General features: G+C 42.1%; 1 protein-coding gene across 50 annotated transcripts in view; it reads left to right on the top strand.

Annotated features, from left to right (window-relative positions):
- Positions 1-19,764, top strand: part of NEB (nebulin) — a 158,299-nt gene that overhangs the window by 107,030 nt on the left and 31,505 nt on the right. For 46 of the 50 annotated variants that reach the window (XM_081186795.1, XM_081186818.1, XM_081186816.1 and 43 more), the window contains 17 exons: positions 655-759; positions 1,820-1,924; positions 3,003-3,107; positions 4,429-4,533; positions 5,424-5,528; positions 8,172-8,276; positions 10,461-10,568; positions 11,408-11,512; positions 12,351-12,455; positions 12,566-12,670; positions 13,372-13,476; positions 13,591-13,701; positions 14,837-14,947; positions 15,230-15,331; positions 15,478-15,582; positions 16,244-16,342; positions 19,431-19,541. In XM_081186795.1, coding sequence (XP_081042921.1) covers positions 655-759; positions 1,820-1,924; positions 3,003-3,107; positions 4,429-4,533; positions 5,424-5,528; positions 8,172-8,276; positions 10,461-10,568; positions 11,408-11,512; positions 12,351-12,455; positions 12,566-12,670; positions 13,372-13,476; positions 13,591-13,701; positions 14,837-14,947; positions 15,230-15,331; positions 15,478-15,582; positions 16,244-16,342; positions 19,431-19,541 — 1,797 coding nt within the window. Of the gene's footprint in view, positions 1-654; positions 760-1,819; positions 1,925-3,002; positions 3,108-4,428; positions 4,534-5,423; positions 5,529-6,168; positions 6,274-8,171; positions 8,277-10,460; positions 10,569-11,407; positions 11,513-12,350; positions 12,456-12,565; positions 12,671-13,371; positions 13,477-13,590; positions 13,702-14,836; positions 14,948-15,229; positions 15,332-15,477; positions 15,583-16,243; positions 16,343-19,430; positions 19,542-19,764 lie in introns of all 50 variants that reach the window. The other 4 variants (XM_081186829.1, XM_081186817.1, XM_081186787.1 and 1 more) reach the window with 3 other exon arrangements.

Below are 19,764 nucleotides of genomic sequence, written 5' to 3'. Positions count from 1 at the left end.
ACTAATTTGATCAGTCTCTCCTCCTCCTGGGCACTAGGCTATGGGTTCTCTCGATGTTCCAAGGCAGATTTAGGAAAGGTGGGGGACATGCAAGGGGAGGGGGAACACCCCATTGAACTGGTGGGAGTCCTTGCACTAGGCTAGTTGAATCTGGCTTCTTGGGTTTTATCCAGCTAAAACATACTCAGAGTAAACTCACTAAAACCAATGGACTTTAGTCATGTTCCAGTGGGTCTGCTCTGACCATGTTTCAGTTGGACGCAACCCTTTCTGTCCACATGGATACTTTTGAATATAATTGTGTTGGCAGCAGAAGAAGAATGAAGAAATTGAGGAGGGGGGGAGTTAGATAATATGGTTTCTTGATCTGGACTCTTGTCTTGAAATAGACAGGAGAATATGCAAAACTCGGGTTATAATAGAAAGTTAAATAAATGAAAGCTATACTTAAATGGGGAGTAGGATGTACATTTACAAGGAGCACCATGGAGTAAGCTAGGATTGCTTGGCTGTTTATAATATGCATAAAGCGGACTTGATGGTCTGCTTTTTCTACCTGTCTATTACAACCTCTGGGGAAAATGTGAAAATAATGTTTGCTACATTTTAAAACTGATGCCTTCATACTTTTTTGTTTTGTTTTGTTTTTATCAGCTGCGCTACAAAGAAACATTTGAGAAAGCCAAGGGTAAATACCACACAGTGAAAGATGCCTTGGATATTGTGTATCACCGCAAGGTCACTGATGATATCAGCAAAGTATGTATATTGGATATATATGTGCATATTCCTGAGTAGGGACGCAGGTGGCGCTGTGGGTTAAACCAGAGCCTAGGGCTTGCTGATCAGAAGGTCGGCGGTTCAAATCCCTGTGGCGTGGTGAGCTCCCGTTGCTTGGTTCTTGCTCCTGCCAACCTAGCAGTTCAAAAGCACGTCAAAAGTGCAAGTAGATAAATAGGTACCACTCCGGTGGGAAGGTAAACGGCGTTTCCGTGTGCTGCTCTGGTTCGCCAGAAGCGGCTTAGTCATGCTGGCCACATGACCCGGAAGCTGTATGCCGGCTCCCTCAGCCAATAAAGCGAGATGAGCGCCGTAACCCCAGAGTCGGTCACAACTAGACCTAGTGGTCAGGGGTCCCTTTACCCTTACCTTTTACCTTATTTATATATACTGTGGGGCACTGGTTATTCTCTCTCCCCACTACTTCAGACTCCTTTACCTCCCCTTTCCCTATATAATGTAAGTACCCCTGGTCATGCCTCTGGTGGATGTGATTCCTTTCAGAGAGAAAGCAGGGGTGACCTCAGGTCCAACCCCTGTCCTATCAGGCCTTATGGTCTACTTGTCACCTGGTCCTCCTAACACAAAGCCTCAGCTAATTCTGGCCCACCCTGCCTCTTTTTATGTTTTATAGCATTTGTTTCCCTTATACTTTGTTCTCTGGCCCCATTCTCCACCTGAGCTTCTGTCATACTTCCACCTCTTCTGACTGTTTCCCCATGTGTTACATGGACTGGCCAGAAATTCCTACATGCGCTAAACTCTGTTGTCTCTATAAAGTAGCGTAGCTGTGCCTGGACATTCTAAATCCACTTATTCGGAAGCAAGTTCCACTGAATGTTAGAAAGCAAGTCCCATTGCCTCCTTGAAGCTCCTTCAGGAGAAGGGCAGGATATAAGTTTAACAGATAAATAACACAATGGGAGTTGCTTCTCTGAGTACGCATGTATAGGATTGTACCATCACTGATGTCAACCCTGTATTATCGGGCGATTAATGTGTTGCTTATTTTAAAAATTAAATGCTTTTTTGTGTGTAGGTGAAATACAAAGAAAACTACATGAGTCAGTTAGGAATCTGGAGATCTATCCCAGATCGACCAGACCATTTCCACCACCGTGCCGTCACCGATGCAGTCAGTGATGTGAGTGTGGATCAACTTCGACACTTGGGTATTGCATGCTGACAGCCTTCTAAAACAATAGGCTGCAACGTGTTACTTGAGGGGAGCAAAATGCATTGAAAAAAATGATTGATAGTTTTCTACTTCAGCTGACATTTCCCTGCCTCCCTTTTGGAGACAGGCTCTCCTGGATAGTTAAACTAAATTCTGAATTTAAACTTCACTTCTATCAAGAATATCTAAGCCACATGATGAGGAGCAGCTAACAGCAATTCAGTTTTCCTTGTTTAACAGCAGATATGTTGAAAGGAGGATTTGGTGGGAATCTAAAGAGCCCCTTTGCTCAAGCAGAAGGCATATTTCACTTGCACAAAGAGAAGTTCTGCTGCCTCCCTTGTCCATATTCAGCCACTAACTCTTAGAGGTAGCTTTTCTTTTTCAATGGGAGGTGTGAGCAGCTGCTGCAGAAAGAAGCAAGCAAGCAAGCAAGCATGAAAGCCTCATGGTCTTCTTTTTTTGGGGGGGGGGAGTCTTTATGTTGTTGTTACAGCTTTTCAAGGCCATTGCTCTCCATAATGCAAATATTTAAAAACTGATCTAGCCTTACATTTATCTAGCTGAGAATACCCATTGATACCTATGGCCATAAGGGTTGAAACAACAACAATAAACACGGCCCATGTGTACTATCACCACCTCCCCCAATTTAATTTGTAGGGAAGTTAATTCAGTCAAATCTATTGCTATTGACAGAAATGCCCACATTTGCAATCAATTAGAAACAGCTCATACTTGCGATTTCATCTTCTTCCATCAGAGCAGCAAAAAGTCAGATTGAGCCTAATAGGACTATGTGGATTGAAGTTGTCATTTTGTCAACTCAACCCTTAAGCATATTTACCTTGAACTTTATTCTAGTGACAGCCATTGTTCTTACCTCCAAGTTTGTATACTTAGATCATTACGATCCCAAGTATCCACATGATCCCATGCCTGAGATTTTTCTGCTGGCTTTGAGATATAAATAACAATTTTTTGTGCTCTCCTGTAATTGTCTCATGTTGTGGTAAACCTTGCTCTTGTTATTTTGCTTTTACAGTTTAAATATAAGGAAGATTTAACATGGCTCAGAGGCATTGGCTGTTATGCATGGGATACTCCTGATCTTCTTCTTGCAGAAAAGAATAAGACGCTGTACAGTCCGGTATGTGTGGTTCTATATTGCCTGGTAGCTTAAAGAGGGTGATTTCTCTCTGTCTATTCCCCAACTTGCTCTGCACACATACACTCAATTTTATATTTATTTGAAGTGAGGCACTGCATGTAGGGATGGATGCACGCAAATACAGACAAGAAGTTTGAGACCATGTTTCTTCTTCTTTCTTTGGCGATTACTCATAGCCATGTAAGATTGTCTTCCATAAACACGGTTTTAACAATGAGTCCGTAAGTGACTGTGGAGGCCAATTCTGGACCCACACGTCCTTCCACAGTGGGGACATTGGTTCTTGGGTGGGAGTTGATCACGGTGTGGATTTGCCAAGCGTGCCTTCCTCTTAGCATGTTTCTCCCTTGCATCCTGAGTTCAAGTGTCTTCAAAGCCCACGACACCTTTGGTAAAGGCTGTTCTCCAACTGGAGCGCTCGCAGGCCAGTGTTTCCCAGTTGTCAGTGTTTATACTACTTTTTTTTAGATTTGCCTTGAGACAGTCTTTAAACCTCTTTTGTTGACCATGTTTATAAAGCAGTTCTCTGCTCAGAATAAACAAGATTTGTCATTGGTTTTAACTCTCCACAGCCAACCTAAGCATGCACAACTTGACTGAACTGCCCAATATCTGCAAAGGTGAAAGATCATTGGTATGATAACATATAAAGTGCCCAGCTATCTGGGAATATCTACCGAGGCTCCACTGAAGCAAAGGGCAACAGTGCAAGATCACACATTACTTTAAACAAAGTATATGCATAACAAGATATGATTGCTGGCACCTCGTTTTAAAAACAAAAAAAGCACTGTGAAAAACCCACCTTGCCATCTATTTTTGGAGGTGCTATTTACACATCAGCGTATCCTTTTATAAATAAGGGATGGTGTCATTTCCCTGGTAATTGAGTCTATCCTCTACTAAGTCTGAACTGTTCTCTACTGCAATCCTATGCTCTCTTACCTAGGAGTGATCTCCACTGAATATTAGTTCTGAGCAAATCTGCATAGGATTGCACTGTTTATGTAATTATCAACATAATGAGCTTTAGCAGGTTTTTGGAACACTGTATCATATTCCAGTTTTGCAGCGCCATACAGACTGGCGCTGTCAGATAAACAGATGCAGTTACAGCAGCAAATCAGTAAATATCACACTTACTGACATGATAATTACATGAAGTAACTGCAATGTTTCTTTCACACCTTTACACCTGATTGATTTTTTTAATGTATGCTTTTTGTGTTTTTACCACATCCATATAGTGATTAGTTGGTTGTTGTTTTTTTTAGAAAAAATGTCTTTTATGTCCCTCTAGTGTAAATACAAGGAGTCATTTGAGAAGATAAAGTCCAAGTTCAAGTATGTTGCTGACAGTCCAATTAATAGGCATTTTAAGTATGCTACTCAGCTGGTGAATGAGGTAAGTAGAACTATAGGCTTCTGCATTGCAATTCCATTTAAATTTGTTAGACAAAATAAGAAAGAAAATCTAGGACTGCAAATTCCATTAAATGGGATATATTTCTGAGTAAAGCCTCTGGTTTCCATCACGGTGTCCTGTTGTGCCAGAAGTGGTTTAGTCATGCTGACCACACGACCCAGAAAGCTGTCTGCGGAAAAACGCTAGCTCTCTCAGCCTGAAAGCGAGATGAGCGCCACAACCCCATAGTCACCTTTGACTGGACTTAACTGTCCAGGGCTCCTTTACCTTTACCTTTTACCTTTACCTTTCTTTCTTTCTTTCTTTCTTTCTTTCTTTCTTTCTTTCTTTCTTTCTTTCTTTCTTTTTATTTTTTTTAAAAATACAAATACAATAACAAGAACCATTTAACACTTATCCAACAGTAAATCTAATGGTGTTTGTTCTATCCATTGACTTTAGACATAAAGAATGATAAATAGTAGCTAGGTCCCAATCTAGACTATATGCAGAACTATAGTATAGCATGTGCATATATTTTATACTAAATTTATGCAAGTGATAAATGCATAGAGTTAGAACTATAACTAAATGGAGGGTGGCAGTGCAGGGCTTTTAGTGTTGTACATTTAAGGCTGCGACCCTTTACATGATTACTTAGGAGTAAGATCCACCAGCAAGTTTTACGTTTTAGTAATACTTGCACAGTATTGCTCGGTAAAAGCTATTATAGGTCTGTGTTTTCTATTGCCTATATCCGTTCTCCTTTTTATGGTGTTACTCTTTAAGTGGGTGGATTTGTTTAATGGGTAGCTGAAGGGTTTTTGCGTTGATCTCAATGTATCTTTGTGCCTCCACTTTTTCACTTTGCTACTGTTCGATGTGAACAGAAATTGTACAAATCTGATTATGAGAAGAAGAAGGATAAGTATTCCCTTGTGGTGGATGACCCTAGAACCTTGCTGGCCAAATTGGGAGGCGAACTAAGCAGTCAGGTACTGTGACAGAGCTGGCCAGAACATCCAGAATCTGGCTATTGTCACTCTTGGATGACTTCTTTACCTGCCTGAAATGCCTGCAGTCAAAGATGTCATAGGTTTTGCCTATGATATTGACAAAGGTTTCCCCTCTGTTTGTATCTGGAACTATCTATACTTTGCCACTCAAAACAGCACAACAGCTTTTTGAGTGAGCCTATCTGTACTTTGCCACCCAAAACAGCACAGCAGCTTTTTGAGTGAGCCTATTCATACTTTGTGATCTCATAAACTATGCACCAATGTACTGTCAAAAATCACTCCACCAAATGTCAGTTGAGTTGCAAAGATAAGCTAGAAATGAATGAACTCTGCGCCATTTAGCTCAAAGGCAAAAATGTGCTACAAGGAAAATGGCGTGGAAACCAGATTATTGCATAATGATGGCACCGTAATACTCTCGTTTTTCCATTTTTAAAATTCAGCTCTGTGTCTGTTGATTCTGCTGCCCCTGGTGAATGCTGTGCACTGGTGCAGTTCTGAGAATACACAAGTATCCCAAAGGCCTAAATCTCATTGTTCTGGGATCTAGAGCTTTTTTGTAGTTCTTTGTCTTCATAAGTCTTTTTTTGTGCTTCGTTGCTGTTTGCATGCACAGAAAAAATATAAGGCTAGTGCCAAGTTGTTCCTGCAACATGGATGTAATGAAATTCTGCGACCAGATATGCTGACAGCATTGTACAACACAATTCAGGAGAGCCAGGTAAGTGTGCATAGGATTGTAGGCTTCTTCTTACAAAATTGGACGTAAGTTACCATGTGGATTCATGAAAAGCTCCAATACCAGGTGCTCCAATACCAGTATTCAAACTCCAGAGGTTGGGATTCACAATCAAATTAAGATGCAAGTATTTGGACATAAAGTGGTAAAATTCTGTTGAGCAGGAGAACCCTCTTGATCTGCAGCCAAAGAACCCTCTTGATCCTCCAAGCAAAAGGAAAGATCAGGGTGCCAGGCTGTGTTCTTAAGCACATTCACTTAAAAGTAACTTGCACTGAAATCAGTGAAATTTATTTGCATGGAGATATGGTTAGGTTTGGAGTGCCAGCCGCCTTCAAGCAAAATACACCGGATTAACTATATTACAGACTGGGTTCTCTGTATCCAACCTATACAAATGTCTTCCTACTTGTGGTACTGATCACCAAGCCCTGCTTAGAGCATTCTTGCCATTATTTTGTATGTGTTGAGATTCCTTGTCCATGCATTTCTTCCCCCTCTTTTACGCATGCTATGTGTTGTCTTGCATGCTCTGTATCTGCATGCAGTGAAAATGAAGCAACATCTTAAAAAGCGGGGGTTTTGCATCGTTTTTAGACAACTGCTAAGGCTTCCCAATTTTTCTATAAGCTAGACTAAGATTTTCAGCTGCACAGAATGTTCTGCAGAGAAATGCTCACTTCTCCATTCTCCCATGAATACATTTCATTGCATTACTTCATATATTTTAAGTCATAAGCATAATCACCAGTAACAGTTTTACATTGCAAAGCCTCCCCACCCCCATGCTACAATTTAAATGTTGATTGGGTGCATGGTTGACCAAAGCTATCTTACTGTTGTGTGAAGAGACTAGCCAAAGGTACAAATCAACTTAGTAAACTTTGGTACCAGAGTTGCTACAGGGCTGCCGTCCACAGTCATAAACTGGTAGAACCTCATTCATCTCAGTAGACCAGGGGTCAGCAACCTTTTTTAGCCATGGACTGGTCCACTGCCCCTCAGACCATGTGGGGGGCTGGAGTATATTTTGGAAAAAATAATGAACGAATTCCTATGCCCCACAAATAACCCAGAGATGCATTTGAAATAAAAGCACACTTTCTACTCATGTAAAAACACCAGGCAGGCCCCACAAATAACCCAGAGATACGTTTTAAATAAAAGGACACATTCTACTCATGTAAAAACACGCTGACTCCTGGACCATCCATGGGCCGGATTTAGAAGGCGATTGGGCTGGATCTGGCCCCCGGGCCTTAGTTTGCCTACCCCTGCAGTAGACTTTGTGGGCTTGACTGAGGGGGGGGGGCGCTTCTTAAACCCATTTTTTAAATGCTTACTCACCCACTCTTCTTATTCAGCCAAGTGGCTCCTTTGATTTCTTAGTGCGATTGTAGAGTTTGGGGTTTTATCCACTAGCGGCAAACCCTGCTAGTTTAGTTCCTTTATTGGTTGTGTTTGCTTCCGGCCCAGGGAAGGATGATGCAAAGGATTATCCCATTTTTATCCTCACATCAAGTCTGTGGGATAAGTTAAAGATGATGACTTGCCAAAGGCCAACCCTGGAAGCACATAGCTGAAGGGTGTTTAGATACAAGCTCCCATGTCCAAATCTAGTGCTCCAGCCACTGCCCCACACTTGACCTGTTTAGAAGTCAGCGTAACCAAAAGCAAGCTTAACTCCGGCATTTCCATCGTGTGGGCTTGGCTCCCCCCACGTACACAGTTTCGGTTGACTTCTATGACAGCTGCTGGAACAGGCAGGCTAAGGCTAGGACTCTTCTTAAAATGTGCATTTGTGGTGGGGTGTTGTTGTTGATTTGCTGTCATTCCCCACCATTCACTGCTGCTTTTTTTAAAAAAAAAAAAATCCACAGTACAAATACAAACAGCTGTATGAAAAGCAGAAGGACAAGTTTACCTCGATCGTGGATACTCCGGAACACCTGAGGACGACGAAAGTCAACAAGCAAATCAGTGATGTAAGTGTGGAAATTGTCATGACCAATGGGGGGGGGGAGGAACAGTATGGACTAATCTTTGTGTGACAACGATGGGGATAGCCAGGGTTTTTCTTCAGACTGACGGGATGGGAGAGGAAGAGGACAGTAAGAGAAACGCAGCTTGCCCGTTTGGGGTTAGGGCTGGTGTTGGGAACTGTGAAGCTGAGGGAAACAGCAACAAGGACTGTCTGCCTAAAAATGCTCAGGCAAATGAATGAGTTTGGGAACTCCAGCAACCACCAACTGCTTAGTGCAGTCTCCCCCCTAGCCTGATGCCCTCCAGAAGCTGCTGGACTGCAACTCCCATCATCTCTCACTATTGGCCATGCTGGCTGAGGTCAATGGGGTTGCAGTCTGACAACATCTGGGATGCACCATGTTATGGAAGACGGGTGCATTGTGTGGCTGGGGGTAGATGGGACAGTTCCACACCCACCCAACTCTTCTTCCAAGTTGCACAGAGTGGCGAAATTGGCTTTGTCTAATTTATCCCAAGAACCCTGTAAGGTAGGTTAGGCTGAGAAACAGTGACTAACCCAAAGATTGGTCAATTACCTATGGGGGGGGAGGGACGCGGGTGGCGCTGTGGGTTAAACCACAGAGCCTAGGGCTTGTCGATCAGAAGGTCAGCGGTTCTAATCCCCACGACGGGGTGAGCTCCCATTGCTCAGTCTCTGCTCCTGCCAACCTAGCAGTTCGAAAGCACGTCCAAGTGCAAGTAGATAAATAGGTACCACTCCGGCGGAAAGGTAAACAGCGTTTCCGTGTGCAGCTCTGGTTCGCCAGAAGCGGCTTAGTCATGCTGGCCACATGACCCGGAAGCTGTACGCCAGTTCCCTTGGCCAATAAAGCAAGATGAGCGCCGCAACCCCAGAGTCGGCCACGACTGGACCAAATGGTCAGGGGTCCCTTTACCTTTACCTATGGAGGGACTGAGCCTGGCGTCTTCCTCATACTAGCCAGCATCCTCCTACACCACCCGACCCGTGTTTCCACCCACAATCTGCCTTCTCTCCATTGTAGATAGGAAGCCACTGGCTGGGCACAAATAGCACACCCACATGTGAGAGTTTACATACTTAGTGTAAGAAACAATGTACCATGCTTTCTCCATTGCTCTTCCTGCACTTCAAAGCATACGTTAGGAAAGTGGAAAGCTTACCAGAAGGATGCGCTCATGCAGACTTTTGAGTAAAAAGCAGGTCCAGATAAGATAAGTGCCAATGGTTGGAAGGGTTGCAGTCCAAGCCTGATAGCCATGATTATGACCCTAAACGCTTAGCACATCATCCCTCCCTCTACCACTTCCACCTGCCAAAGCAGAACATCCCAATGCTGCCTGTGTAGAGAGTGCTCAGATCATGAAGGTGAAAACTGCCTAGCTGATTTCCTACTTTAGTGCAGTAATCAAGCATGCAGTTTTTCACCTGGGCAAGACTGTGTGTACCTGGGCAGCATTTGGACATTCCCTCCCCACGTTTACAGGTAGGAGACAGCTCACTAGGAGATGGGGAGGAACTGTGTGCTTCCTCATGCACATGGAGGGTGGGTTAAGGATAGAAGAACGTAAGAAGCAGCCCGCCGGATCTGGTCAAAAGGCCCATCACAGTCCAGCATCCTCACCAACCAGTTGTGAAATCCACAAGTAGGACCAGCTTGGAGGCTGGGACAGTGCACTGGGTGGGTAAGGTTCTGACTGGGGAGATATATCCTCCAATCCAGTCCTGTTCAGCACATCAGTGGAAAACCCATGGGAGTGAATGGGAAAGAGGATGGAGCAGGCCTTCTCCAGTTCCTTCAGGTAGTCTAAGGTAAACTACAACAATGCATATTGTTGTACAGTGGTACCTCGGGTTAAGTACTTAATTCATTCCGGAGGTCCGTTCTTAACCTGAAACTGTTCTTAACCTGAAGCACCACTTTAGCCTGTGGGGCCTCCAGCTACCGCCGTGGCACAGGAGCATGATTTCTGTTCTCATCCTGAAGCAAAGTTCTTAACCTGAGGTATTATTTCTGGGTTAGCAGAGTCTGTAACCTGAAACGTATGTAACCCGAGCTACCACTGTATACATATCTGTTCACTTTGGGTATTTTTAAAAAAAGAAATTAAAATGCTGTTTCTAATGACTGCTTGTACTTAACTTGGCCCTTTCTTGCTGCCAGATCCTCTATAAACTGGAATATAACAAGGCCAAGCCAAAGGGATATACCACAATCCATGATACTCCCATGTTACTCCACGTACGGAAGGTCAAGGACAGAGTAAGCGATGTAAGTAAACAATATCCTTTACCTCGCAGGATGCTGGAGCCAATGGGATAGGACATGACTCACCTCATTGGTTCCAGCATCCCTACTCGCAAATCTACACTTCAGGTGAGACCAATCGTTCTATATAAACTGTGTCTAGCAAAGTTCCAAATTCATTTTTTGCTCATTAGTCTGTAAGATGATATATATATTAGATTTTGTTTGCATCACTATAAAAGCTAAGCCTTAGACTATTTAAATATAATTATTTATTTTCAACATAGCTCACGTTTCATAGCAGTGTTTATAAGTATGGTTATTTGCTATAAGCCAATACTTGTTGAAACAATAGATTCATGGTAGGAGAATGAATGAATGAATTTATTAATGAATTAATGAATTTTCTCATATTTACACATTATGTACCACTCAGATTGCTTACCTTTTTATGGGGATTAAGAGAAAGGCCCGTAGGCTTACGTATTATGGGTTGGTACTAGACTTTGCTTCCACCAGCAGGAGCAGGCTCTCCCATTTGGCAGAAGATTGGAAGTGACATTTGCCAAATCCCTGTTTCTCTCCTGCAGCTCCTAACACAACCCTCATGCAATTCTGGTGGGCTGGGGGAAAACTTCTGGAACAGTGTGGAAGGTGGTGCTGGAGGCTGCTGGTTGAGGAGGATACTTTGATGCAGTGGAGGTTGTTCTCTTAGGGCAAATGGGGCTCCACTGCTCAGATGTTTGCTAAATTCAGTGCCTCCTTGGACCTACCATAGCAGATTAACACAATTTTCCCTGGGGTGATTTCTGTTTAGCCGTATAAAGAGATGTGCAACGTTAACCTTCTTGTTCTTTCGACAGCTGAAATACAAAGAAGTCTATCAACAGAATAAGTCTCACTGCAACGTTGTACCGGATTCCGTTCATATCAAAGCTGCCAAGCAGGCCTACAAAGTAAACAGCAATGTGAGTCCAGTGCTATTGTTGCCGGTGACTAAGCCTTACAAAGGAAACTGAGGGAGTAGGGCTCCCAGGTCCCACTCAGCTGAGGCCTCTTTCGGTGCCTAATTTCCATACGCTTACGGAAACTCCTAGCCAGATCGGATGAGGCAGTGCATCTCATGCCAACTTTAGATATGTGTGGGATAGAGAAATGTCCACCCCCATCCCTTTGGGCAGAGTACAAATTGTAGGTGGTGCAAATTCCCAGGTTCTAGCTTCCTGAAAGAGCCATGTATGAACAAACCATCCTTTTTAACATGCTGTATTCCTGACAGCTAAAAAAATGTGGTCATTCCAAACATAAAACCCACTACCTGGCTAATCTTTTGTCTTTTTCCTTTTAAGGCTATGCCTTTCCCCATGCTTGTTCCACAGCAGCACAAGCAGAGCTAAAATTCTGTAGAAGAGTGAGAAAAAGGCAGATATGGATGGAAAAGTAGAAAGTGACAGACCTGTTTGTCTGCAGCCTTGTACAGTCCGCAAGCCATGGCAAACATAGCCCACTCATTATTATATATTGGGGGGGGGGTTGCATTCCCTGCCTACTGGTAAAAATAGGAGATTTATCAACTGCTCAGCCTTGGATGGCCAACATAAATGGCTAAGGGAAAGTGAAACTTTATGGGGAGTGCCAGAATTCCTAGACTTGGAAGTTTGCGTCTGCACCACCAAACATTTAGTTACGTATTTATTTTTAGGAATAATAAAAAAAAAATCCTTTTCACTCTTGTTTTATGGTGACCCTTTTACAAGAATGGCTTGAGTCTATGTTTACATTGTTTATCTATTTCTCTTTGAACAGCTGGATTACAAGAAGAAATATGAAGCTGCCAAGGCTCACTGGCACTGGACTGTGGACAGACCGGACTTCATCCAAGCTGCCAAATCATCTTTGCAACAGAGTGATGTAAGGAAACTAAAACCACATGCACCCATTTTATTTTCTGACATAGCAAGGCATACTTCTGGGGCCACAGGCTGCACTTCTGACACTTTTTTTCTCCTGTTTCTTTGTAGTATGATTACAAATATGACCGAGAGTACTATAGAGGATGCAAGCTATCCGTAACAGATGACAAAAACACAGTGTTGGCTTTGCAGAATGCAATCTTGTCGAGTGATGTGAGTATTCTAAAATCCTTTTAATGGAAGCTTCCCCACCCCACCCCTTTTTAAGTCTTGGACACTCAGATCAGCATGTAAACCTTAGCAAATGATTGTACTTTTCTAAATAGGTGTGGCAAACCAATCACACTGAGAAACATTTTCAGCATTGGATAACAAAAACACCTTTTAATGTCAGGTTCAGTTCTGGTAATAGTGGTAAGGAAAGAAATACCTACCATGATTTACAGGGGTCCTCAAATTTCCTGTAGCCTTTGTAACCAGCCCAAGTCACTGTCTTCTTACTAGTGCCTTTCTGGGCTGTGGATGTACTTCAGACATCTCCAGGGCCCAGCACAATTGCATTGTTAAAGCCATCCAGTGCCCCCTCTCCAAACTGGTTGAAGGGCATAGAGTTGTCCCTGCCACACTGAACATCACCAGGTCTCAGTACAATGTCAGGAAATCCCCCACTCTTCTCTCATACTGGAAGAAGGGCAGAAATTTCCCCAGACTAGGTTTTGACTTTAGAACAGAGTCCTTCAAAGCTCTCCAATAGTTAATTCAAAATTTGAGCTAGCTCTTGCCTTTCTGTAGTCCAGAGAAGGATGGAGACTCACACCAGAATAAAACACATGCTCATCAGTGGCGAGCCCATTTGTGTAGCCCTGTTTATTATACACTGCTCGAAACTAATACCTTTCCATTTCATATCCCAGTTAAAATATAAAGAGAAGCATAACAAGGAAAGGGGAATTATCCACCCAGTTCCAGATACTCCTCAGATCCTTCTTGCAAAGACTGTTAGCGCTCTTGTGTCTGAGGTAATTTATTATTTATATATGTATGTATGTATGTATGTAATTCTCCACTTTTCAGCATTTATTCCTTATTTAATATATATTACCTCAATAACCGTTGTTTCTCTTCATCGTCAGAACAAATACAAAGAACATGTTAAGAAGCACCTGCCACATGGCTCCTTTACAAAATTGTCAGAAACACGAGACACTGTTCATGTCAAAAACGTAACCAAGAACGTCAGTGAGGTAAACTGCTTTTGCATTACTATAGGCACATCACCGGTTGAGTTGACGCTTGCATTTGTTTTGCTTACTCGGTGATGGAAACTGTTGTTGCTCCACTATAAATTATACTTCACACTAATTATGGCTTACTAAAAGGGTGCTGCTCCCTGTTCACCGGGGCTGATGTTACTTACACCAGCCTGTCAGCTCACATAGTTAAATATCAGCATAAGTTTAATAACGTGGTTGAACAGAGTTTCTGAAAACGTATGTAGATGGAAGCTTAGCACATTGAAAAAGAGAGAGAATGCCTTCAAGTATATTTCTGTAGGCTGTCAAATCTGGAAATTGTTTCTTCTGATATGAGTTTGCACGATCCATGCCTGTTTGAATGAATTGTTGGTAAGGGACTTGATTATGAACATAGAGCAAAGGTTTTGAAACGCTTTACAAATTAAAGAGTGTGATAGAAATGAGCGGCAGTGGTAGCGGCTGAAGAACTACAAAAGTGTGTGTGTGTATACACATATGCAGAATTGGGTTCATTGCAGTCAATTCTTTCTAGTCATTTAAAAATAACTGTAAATAGAATATGGATGCAGCAATTGAGACATAGGTTAAGTAATTGCTTGGTGCTTGCCCCCTATGATTTTTGGTACATGTCCCATCTTTTATATTCTTCCAAAGGGTTCCCCAGCACTCAGGAGCATAGGGTTGGTGTAGGAAGGAGCAATCACTGAAGATCACCTTGATCTTTGTTTGACTGACGAAAATCTTTGCTGGATTGAATAGGCATAAATCAGCAGGGGAACACCCATTCAATACAATATCTGTTTGTTGACAGCTGTAAGCAAAATGTTTTTGACTGATGGGCTTTCCACATAGGGACCAATCCTTACAGTCAACTTTATTCTCATTTATGTAGCTGCCCTTTGAATCTCTCCCTCTCTCTTTTTAATGTGGAGAGCTTCTGACTGTAGAGGAAAACTTGCAGCAGATCAGGAAACAAAGCTAGTTAACCTACAAGTGCATGTGTGAGCGCGCACCTGTCTTCCTTAAGTGTAGAAGTCATCACCTATGTTTCTTATTATAAATGTCGGCAAAGTAAGCCTCAGGTGAAGAATGTGTGACACAACTCTTTTCTGTTCCGAAACAGACAAATTATAAAAAGAAATTCCACAAGGAGAAAGGCAAGTCAGACTATTCAATCATGCTGGAGCCTCCTGATGTGAAACACGCCATGGAAGTTGCAAAGAATCAGAGCACTGTAAGTTATTCCTCCAGTTATGTCATTAAAACCCTGGATGGGCAATCTAGGGAATAATCCTTTCGAAGCCGTGGGCCATAGGAGAAACACACGTTGACATGGGTGGCTGTAGCTTTTCCATGCAGACTTTGTTTCATTACAGTGAAGCGTATGCAGTTTTCGCATGGGTGGTGGGCATCAACAATAGCTCTGGTGAAAACATTATCATCAAGAGGATCTTGTTCTTTCCTTAAAAAGAAAACACAACAGTAACTGCTTCTCTTTATCCTTGTGTTCACCTAGATCCAATACAAAAAGGATGCCAAATCCAAGCTCCATTACACTAGTGTGGCGGATCGCCCTGATATTAAGAAAGCCACCCAAGTCTCCCATTTAGTCAGTGATGTAAGTACTTTATCAGTGTAACTGTTCAGTAACTTGTGGCAATATGACAGCATGCATATAAATAGTTTCATTTCAGTATGTAGAAGCCAGGGGGGGGGGTTGTTTTTGTTTTTTTAACCCCTTGACATTTCATATATTTGTCTTAGATTGAATATAAAGCCAAAGCTCGTGGAGAAGCTGGTTTGGGAGTCAGCATGCTTGGACGTCCAGATATTGAACTTGCCAAGGAGGTGTCCAAACTTACAAGCCAGGTATGAACAGGTGGCTGCTTCAACTTATAACCATATGGCACACATTTTCTTTTGCAATCATTTTGATGTAATGTTGGCCTTACAGATAAAGCAGCTTTAGAGATAATTTATTTGAGATCGGGGTGGTTAATATTTTCTGGCCAACTCTTCCCATCTCCCCTGACCATTGCCCATGCTGGCTGCGGGTGATAGGAACTGGAGTCCAACAACATATGGAAGGCACCGGGCTCCCATACCAATGACCTGAAACAATTTTTGTGTTAAAAAAACATGTCATAAATGTTTGGTCATTTACTGTATACTGGGAGGCAAAATGTTTTATTTTTATTGTCTTTTCTCCAGTTATTCCCTTATCAATTTTCTTTGGCAGACATTTTAATGTTTGTTCTGCACTGGGACTTTCCCCTCAGGCGTGTTTTCAGAAAAAGTGCTTCAAACAATGTGTTAACTTTTTGCGTTTTGGTGCTAGCATATGCCTCTTTCTTCTCTGCCAAACTTTGACCGACTTCACTTGGTGCATTTCTGACCCATGCTGTTTCCCACAAGACTCCCTGCCCCCCCACAAAGACGGGAATATCACCGGCTCTTCTACCTCAGCTTCTTGCTTTGTCCATCTTGGAGGTTTGCCATTCTAATCTTGCTATCTTGCTACGCTTTGTAGGCAGAATACATCAAAGGACGCATGAGGGGCCATGGGGCTGCATCATACGACACGCCCATGATGAGACACGTTAAGAAAGCTAATGTCCTAAGTAGCCATGTAAGATGGATTTTCAGCGGCTCTCCTACGCTGCTACCAATTTCACGAGTCTCTTGCTAGATTCTATATTCTTGGCACAATCCTAAGTGTTCAAGGCACTGCTTCTATTTTTATTTTTATTTTTAAAAAAGAACATTAAAACCTTGTGGATTTGTGAGACCTCCCCTTTCTTCCTTATGCAAAGTTCTGTTTGGGAATTTGTTCTGAGAATGTCTTGGCTTCAAGAAAAAGCTTGAGTTGTCCAAAATACATGAAAGTGGGGAATTTAGTCAAACATTTACACTTCCCTCTATATGACATTGGTGGCAATTCAGGGAAGCTAGTTCATCATTACTGACCTTCTCACTAAGAACCCAGAGTTTCTTGAAACAGAACAAGCTTGTCCACACATTGCACTGAGCGCAGGTACGAGCTCTTATAGCTCAACTGTTGCAGATACACAAAATATGCTCTTGTGGAATGCTGCATGTAAAAAATTGTATGAGTGAACAGCTCAACTATTTCTGTACAGAGTCCTCGAAGTCTACATTCATTGAATATAACAATATGGACACCCCTATTAAAAGCCACCAATTTAGGGGAAAGGCTTCTGATGAATTACCTTCCAACAAATTCCTAAACTCTTGCAAATAGCTCCTTAACTACTGTTATTTGTGAACAAACATTTTCAGATGATTCTTCACTCGCTCTCAAATGGTTTAGAAAGTAAATGACATATTTGCACCAATTTTCTACAGGTTATGGGCAGAAATTTCATAAGGAATAAAGGGGGATGTTTTTATTTCCCATTTCTCTTTGTGATTGTTGCATGGAACAGCTGCATGTCAAAAACTGTCCTTCTCTACTTGTGAGAAACAGCAGGAATTTGCCATGAAAACTGTCAAAACACCATCTACACAGTGTCTTGTGTCATCTATGCTGTCACTGCTATTGATACTCTTTACTGTGTCTTACGGTTTTGTTGCTGCTTTTTGTTTTAATATTGAAACAAGTCTCCCTGCCTCTTGTTTTTTGTTCATTATCTCATATCCATTAACAAATCTTGTTTAGCAAGTACGGAATCCTGATGGAAATCGCAAGTATTAATGAGAGACTTGCATTTTGATCTAGTGGGTCCTCACGACAAATGTCAAAATGCTTTTGAAACCCACATAGTATTCTAAGAAAGTAGCTTGTGCCCTGTGGAGCCACTATTCATTCAGAAATCAGACACAAAATGCATCTCTGAATTGTGGTGGCCCATAATGGTCCCCACCTACCTGTAATATGTACCGGTAATTTGTGTTTGTTTGTTTGTTTGTTTGTTTGTTTGTTTGTTTGTTTGTGTGTCTGTGTCATTGTAGGAAGAGTCTTGTCCTTCTCAAGAGCGTCAGTGCCCAGAGTGTCCTGCATTTTTTAAAAAGTAAACATAAACAGTGTACTTGACTGTCACTTGAATATTGACCACTGGCATCTTTTGTCAACCCATGTCCAAAAGATGAGGCTATCCAGCATGAAGGATACAGGGTTGTGTGGATAAAAACATGCCAACATGTTTTAGACATCCAGAATCGTGGAATGGAATTGAAATCTGCACTGCGGCATCTTCCAGTTTTCTAACGTTAAACTTTTCTTCTTTTCAGCCCTGTGCATTGCTCCCTAGCATGATCTATTCCTTTCATCAGTTACGTCAATCAGCTCTTGCCAGGGGTGGGGTGAAGACTGGGTGCCATCCATGTAAAATTAAGCATATCAAACCATTGATTTCAATGTGAGAGGGCTAAAATACACCATAAGCTCTCGTTGAAATCATTTGGAATCCAGGTGCTTAATTTTTGCTGGCTCATGCCAGGATTTGTATAACTGCTATTTTCTCTTTGTCTCTAGCAAATGACTAATATCTTACTTCTTCTTTTATGGAGTTCCTTGATAATGAAGCTTTTCAGTCTTAAGAACCTTGCTCTGTGTACTTTCCACACTAACAGTACAAAGTAGTAGTAAGCAGTAATATCCCCTGGCAAGTTCTTCGACTGAAAACATGGTGAATCTGTTTATTCCTCCATTAGAATGAAAGTAACCAAGCCACATTTGCTCACTTCAGTTGTCAGGCAGAACTGGACTGTCCATCAGAGGACATAGGAAAGTCATTGTAAATAAAAGTGCATTATAGTATTCTTCGGAATTCTAGTACTGAGAGAATAGAGCATCTAGCAGGACCTTCATTCTCTACCATGAACATGTCTTTTTATTTACAATCACAGTCTTTTTGCAATTTCTCTTGAAGCCAATAATGATAGTTATCAGATCAAATGCAACTGCCTCTTTGATTAGGCAGTGTATTGGGAGAACATTGGGCTCCAGTGTAGCAAATCTTGGTTCAAAACCATGCTGAGCTGTAAAATTTACTGGGAGGAGTCTTGGGCAAATTACAGTCTCCGACAAACCTACTTTCATCATTAGTAAAGAAACAATGATTTGAATGCACTATAAACATGGAACACCAGATGACGCCAGAGAGCAGGAAAATTTTCCATAGGGGTTTTTAACTTATAAATAAGTCAGATCTAGTTTCTGACTTATTTATAGTGGTTTTCCCCCTGTGTGTAGATCTACCCTGAGACTTGAATGCTGCTCAAAATCCCTGGGAGGGAAGGCAGGAAAGAAATATTTAGAAAGTCAGATGTTTCTATTGCCTTGTATCAGGAAACACCCATTTTAGGCCACAGAAAAATGCACAATGCAGTCATAATTTAGCTCTTGTGTCTCTTGATAGCCATGCTGCACACACACAACATTCAGACCCCCCCCCCCCAATGAATGAGTTATATATTTCAAATGTGGAGCTGAAACACAACTACTGAATGAAAGACGCAACATGAAATCTTGTAAATGCAGTGTGTGCCAAATTCATTGCTGCATCACGTGAATATTCCTGACCTTCGTTAATGGTATCTTCTTTTTCAAAGAGGTCTTATGGCTTGCATTGTTCAACCTGTCTGCTTGCAATCGGAATCAGTTTTGACAATCTGAATGTGGACTCTTTATCCCGTGGCACCAGACAAGCTAAAATTCAGGACCTTGTTTTAACACTTGTTCCTCTTGGAATTAGATCAAATACAAAGAGAAGTTTGACAAGGAGAAGGGCAATAAGCCGCGATACGACCTGAAGGAAGCCAAGATCTACAAGACCTTAAAAGATGCCCACCACATCGCTAGCGAGGTATGTGTGGGCCTTTAGGCCAGTAGTTACCAACCCTTTTCAGGCTCATGGGCCCATTTGGAAAAGCTTATGAGTATCACCACATAATGGCAGCTGGGAAACTATGGCTAGTCGCAAAATGGCTGCCTTGAGGGGTGTAGCTAGTCATAAGGGACAAGCAGCTTGTCCATGAAACCAAGTATGAGGCAGAACTGGGAGTTGAGCGCCTGAACATAATACTGGA

Source organism: Podarcis bocagei (assembly GCF_964188305.1).
Source record: "Podarcis bocagei genome assembly, chromosome: 1".
In the NCBI taxonomy this organism is placed as follows: Eukaryota; Metazoa; Chordata; class Lepidosauria; order Squamata; family Lacertidae; genus Podarcis; species Podarcis bocagei.
Note: the sequence above shows the minus strand (reverse complement) of the source record. Positions and strands in the feature narration are given on the sequence as shown.